This window comes from Aptenodytes forsteri, unplaced genomic scaffold (assembly GCF_000699145.1).
Source record: "Aptenodytes forsteri isolate BGI_AS27 unplaced genomic scaffold, ASM69914v1 Scaffold254, whole genome shotgun sequence".
In the NCBI taxonomy this organism is placed as follows: Eukaryota; Metazoa; Chordata; class Aves; order Sphenisciformes; family Spheniscidae; genus Aptenodytes; species Aptenodytes forsteri.
Genome location: NW_008794459.1, coordinates 279,909 through 284,665, shown reverse-complemented (window position 1 = coordinate 284,665; position 4,757 = coordinate 279,909). Strand labels below are relative to the sequence as shown.

The window sequence follows — 4,757 nt, the reverse complement described above, 5'->3', positions numbered from 1 at the left end:
AGGCGGGGGGCGCGGGGGGGGCGGCCGCGGGGGCTGGCCGGCACCCGCGCCCGCGGGGTCCGGGACGGGTGGGTGCGCTGCGTTCCCGATGCACGGCTGCCCCCCGGTCTCAGCGGGTCGCGCTCCTGGGTGGGTTTCCTCTTCCCCCCCTCCTCTCTCTACTTCTTGGGCTTCTTGAAGATCTTTAGGGGGAACTTTTTCTTGCTCTGGCCGAGGTCAACCTCATCGCCTGTCAAGCTGCTGTCCTCGTCCCCCGGGCTCTTCTTGGCAGCCAGCTGCGGGATGCGGGTGCTCTTGGCGCTGCTGGGCCGGCAGTCAGAGATGGGGGAGGGGGTGTCGGGGTCGGTGGAGCTGGGGCTGTGGGACCGGGAGGAATCCGAGTGGCTGTGCTTGCCGGCTGTCGGGTGGCTGATCTCCCCCAGGCTGGAGGACTTCTCCATGCCGTGGTTCACCATCATCATCTTCTTCATCACCATGGGGCTCTCGGGCAGCCGCTCCGGCAAAGACCCCAGGGCGGAGGCTTCCGTGTGCCTGCTGCCGCCGTTGGGCGTGGGTGCGCCGATGGCAGGGTGGCCGGGGGCAGCCTCCTCGATGGACCTGGTCAGCAGGTTGGGCCGGGCAGCCAGCAGCTTGGGCGCAGAGCTGGGGATACGCTGGTGGTCGCTCAGGTGCGGGATGGAGGAGTCGGAGTCGCAGCGAGTTAAGTCTCTGGGGTGGAGAGGGCGGAGGGGAGAGAGAGGTCGTTAGCGCCGCTGACCCGGCAGCCCGGGGATGCGCGCACGAGCCCGCGCACACACACAGATGCAGCAGCTGAGGGCGGCCAGCAGGCTGGGCAGGGCAGGGCAGGGGAACCCCCTCGAGGCAGCCCCATCCTGCACCAGTAGCTTGCAGTGAGCCCCCGGGGAGCAGGAGCAGGGCAGACGCCCATCCTGCTCCTGCCGCCTCGCCTGCCGGTTCTGCTCCTCCGTACGAGTGCCAGCAGGACGACTGCGGTGGGCACCCCCGGGGACAGGGGGCTCGTCCAGCCCGGTGCCAACTACCCAGCACATGGGGCAAAGCGACCCCCCCGCTGCAGGCAGGCAGGGCTGCTTGCTGCCTCCCCTTGCAAGCACAGCCCCTCTCCCCAGCACAGGCTGCAGGTGAGCTCACTACTAGCACCGAGCTAGCACGAGCCAAAACGCTGCTCAGTTCAGTGCCGTGGGGAGCTGGAAGGAAGCACTGTACATGGAGGCAGAACCAGAGGGATTGAGGCCCTGATCCATGAGGCAGTGGCAAGTGCTCAGCCTTGAGCTCGTGTGTCCAAAGGCGCCGGCCGCAGCTCCAGTGGCCATCGGGGCCCTCGACCAGACAGAGCAGGGCTGGCCGGTTGCCACTGCTCAGAGCCGGCAGCTCCCTCCCACTCCCTGGAAAATGACCCTGCCAGCCCACTTCTTTCCCACGGATCCCAGTGGGAGCTGGGCCAGGGAGCTCATAGCATTGCACATTTTGCCCTGGCCCCCGGAGAACCGGTGCAGCTGTAAGAGCCAATGCCCTTCCAGCAGCAGAACCAGAGGCAACGTCATCAGAGGGTTCCTCTGCACTTGCTCAGCTCGCATCTGTGTGTGTGCACACCCGCTTCACCCCTCCGAGCCGCGAGGCTGCGGCCTGACCACAGCCCCAGGACAGAAAGCGCCGGACAGACCGTTTCCCCTTTTCCTGGGTCAGCTGGTGCAAACCTCTAATCCCGGAGAGAGGAATTAGAGGTTCGGCTTTCCCACGCGAAGCCATGCCCGAGCGCGCTCCTGACACGCAGCTGCCTGTGGTCGCTGCCTGCAGACCCTCTGCTGCACAGCGGTTTGTGCCCCCAGCCTGGTGCCCACTTGTGATTGCAAAAGGCATTAGAGTGTTGCTGCGCCAGCCTGAGTAGCTCCCAGATCCTTTCTGAAGCGGAGAGTGGGAGGTAGGAGGAAGGGAGAAATGGAAAGTCACAGCTTACTCCTTCTAGCCGGGATCACCCGGACGGGTGCAACGCTGCTGCATCCCAGCCCGGCACCCCCACGGTCCCTGCCGAAACCTGTTAGTGTGCCCGTGCAGCCGGACAAAGAGCTACGCTGCTCTTGCTACCACCTACTTTAACGCTGGCCTCAAGACTCAGATGCTGCACGGCCACCCCTCCTGCCTGACAGGGCAGGCACAGACAGGGAGGGATGGGGGCTGCGAGGGGACCCGGCACCTGCCTTTTACTCAGGGTCTGCACCAGCTGGAGGCAAGACGTACAGAATGGGAAAGGCGAATGGAGAGAAAAGGAGCAAAGAGGAGGAGAAGCGAAAGGCTGTGAGAAGAGAGAAGGGAGGTGCTCACCAGCTCCTCGGCCCCTGCCGTGCTCTCTGCTCCCGGTGCAGACCCCCCCACGCAGCTGAGCCCCAGGACGTGGGTCACTGTGCCCTGCTGAGCCCTGCCGCGCTCAGCACCAAACCCGCCCAGCACAGCATGTGAAGAGCCCCTAGTTCCTCTTTTACGACACCAGCATAAATAACATCGGAGTTCGGAGGCAGCAAAAGAGAGAGGCAAGACGAGAGAAGACGCCCTCCCTACAGAGCTGGTACATAAGGAAACTTCCAGGCGGTATTGCGTAGATGCTCGGGAAAAGTGACTGCAGCAACGGACCACAAACTCACCCAATACGACTGTACTAACACAAGGTGCTTGTAAAAGGCAGGAAAGATTCTCCTCAGATCATTGCTCTCCATAATGGTAACAAGGGTATTTTTTTAACAAAATCCACTGACTAAACTTGGGCCCTCATTTAACAGCTCCATAGGAATATATGGAGGAAAGGGGTATTGAAAAAACCTCGTGGATGGTTAAGATACAGCCTAAGATCTGCTGTGAGAGCCCAGCTGTGGAGACTGTCTCATCTCTTATTTTAACAAGAAGAAAATAGCCCCAGGCATTGCTGGAATAGTCCTTGCCTTTTGCACACACACAACTGAGCCCATCTGACATCCGAGCGATGGAGAGCCGCATCCTCAAGGTTAGCAGCAGGCAGGGGAGAACAGGAACTGAACAATTTGGATGGTGTGAAATCCCCAGCTATTCTGAGTGAGCATCTTGGAGGCCGTCCAAGGGAGACAACTGCGATGAAACACACCGTATGGAGCCACGGGAGCTCCCGATTCCCCAGCGCCACCAGCAGATACCGCGGCTCCACAGAAGGTCACTGTCACGGCTCGTGGCCCACAGCTTTCACTGGGATAACTGGGGCTGGGTCACGGGCAGTCAGGTTCGGGAATAGCAGCATCAATAAAACTTGATGGGGCTGAACATGGGAGTATTTCAGAGCCATCTTCCAAAAAGTGGACACCGATGGCACCCACACAACCTGGGGGGCTCGAGAGCTCAGGCTGCTGCTAGTAAATGCAGAAGAAAGACGTTAACTGCAATCACAACAACTCAACTCCTCCCCTTTAAGAAAGTTAGGAGTCTCATGCTCTTCCTGAACGTTTCTTGTCCATGTCAGTGCTTAACACACCTGCAAAGGGGCAATTTCTGATGGGGAATTTCTGCCAGGCCACTCGCTGTGTCACCTCTCTCAAGAAAGGGTGGCAGAAGCCATCACGTGCATGTGCTGAGCTGCTGTCGAGAGAGACGCTGCGAGGGTGAGCCAGTCCTCAACACGTGCTTTCAGAGGTTTATTTCCTCCACAAATACCTGGAAAGTGCCCCCTTTCCACCAAAACAAAGCAGATTTTGGCCACGTGGTTTGGCACCAGCCCTACAGACCAACACCGAGCAAGGGGAGGCAGTGGCCGGTGCGTCCTCCCGGCTGACGCTCGGTCCCAGCACACCGAGGAGAGGGAGGGAGGCTGCTGCGGAAACTGCATCTTCTGAGCTGCCCGTGGCTGCACGCGGGCTGCCCGTCCCCGCACACCACAAAGTTGAGTTCAGGGTAAAAGGCTCCATCCAGGCTCTGCTCAGCCACCACCGTAGGAGCACACAGGTGAGGCAGCATGGGAAGGCAGCAGGGCAAAACCCTGGCCTGGAAACGCCGCCGATCTGAGCCAGGACTACGGGCAGGCAGGACCACCTCCAGGCAGCGCGAGCAGGTCCGCAGCACCCGCTCCGGACTCATTCTGGCTGATCCCATCAGGCTGGCGTGCCGCTATGGCGGGGTCGGACCACCGCTTCCCCAGTGCCGGGGTCACTGCCTTTGCTCACGAGCTTTGCCTGGAAACAGGTCTCGGCTGAGCTCGGCAAACGGCCACCGAGTGACCTCCCTATGGACCACAGTGCAAGAGCAGAGCACCTGCTGCTGAAGTTCACCTGACGAAGTGGCTGAGCATCGTGCGGATGCAGCGCGCCATGGCCAGTAAAGGCAGGTTTAGACAGTGACGCCTGCTCGCTTGAAATTCAACGTTGTAACTCCACCGAGGAATATTCTTTTCCGGTAAAAATCAACCCAACCTCTCTACTGGCTGCCATAATCACAAAGGTATCTGGGTGGGGGTCAGTGAAAAGAAATCCTTAAAAAAACCCAAGATAATAGCAAATATGGCAAAAAAATTTTTTTTTTAACTGAGGTGACTTAAAAACCGCCTTATTTGTGAAGAAGGCGAGTTTCCTCCCCGCTGAGATCTGCAAATGCCCATTAGCTCGGAGGCCATCCGGCGAGCCTCTCCCCCTCTCTCACAAGGTCCTGCACAGTTTTTAAATCCAGAAGAGAGAAAAGCCAACCCGCGGCTACGGCGGCGTGTGGAGGAAATGACGCCAGAAGATGGA

General features: G+C 59.7%; 1 protein-coding gene across 1 annotated transcript in view; it reads right to left on the bottom strand.

Annotated features, from left to right (window-relative positions):
• Positions 1 to 10: 10 nt before the first annotated feature.
• STIM1 (stromal interaction molecule 1) overlaps positions 11 to 4,757 on the bottom strand; it is a 63,508-nt gene continuing 58,761 nt past the window's right edge. Inside the window, exon 11 of the mRNA XM_009290883.1 lies at positions 11 to 708. Within this exon, the coding sequence (XP_009289158.1) occupies positions 159 to 708 (550 nt within the window). The 3' untranslated portion in view covers positions 11 to 158. The remainder of the gene's footprint in view (positions 709 to 4,757) is intronic.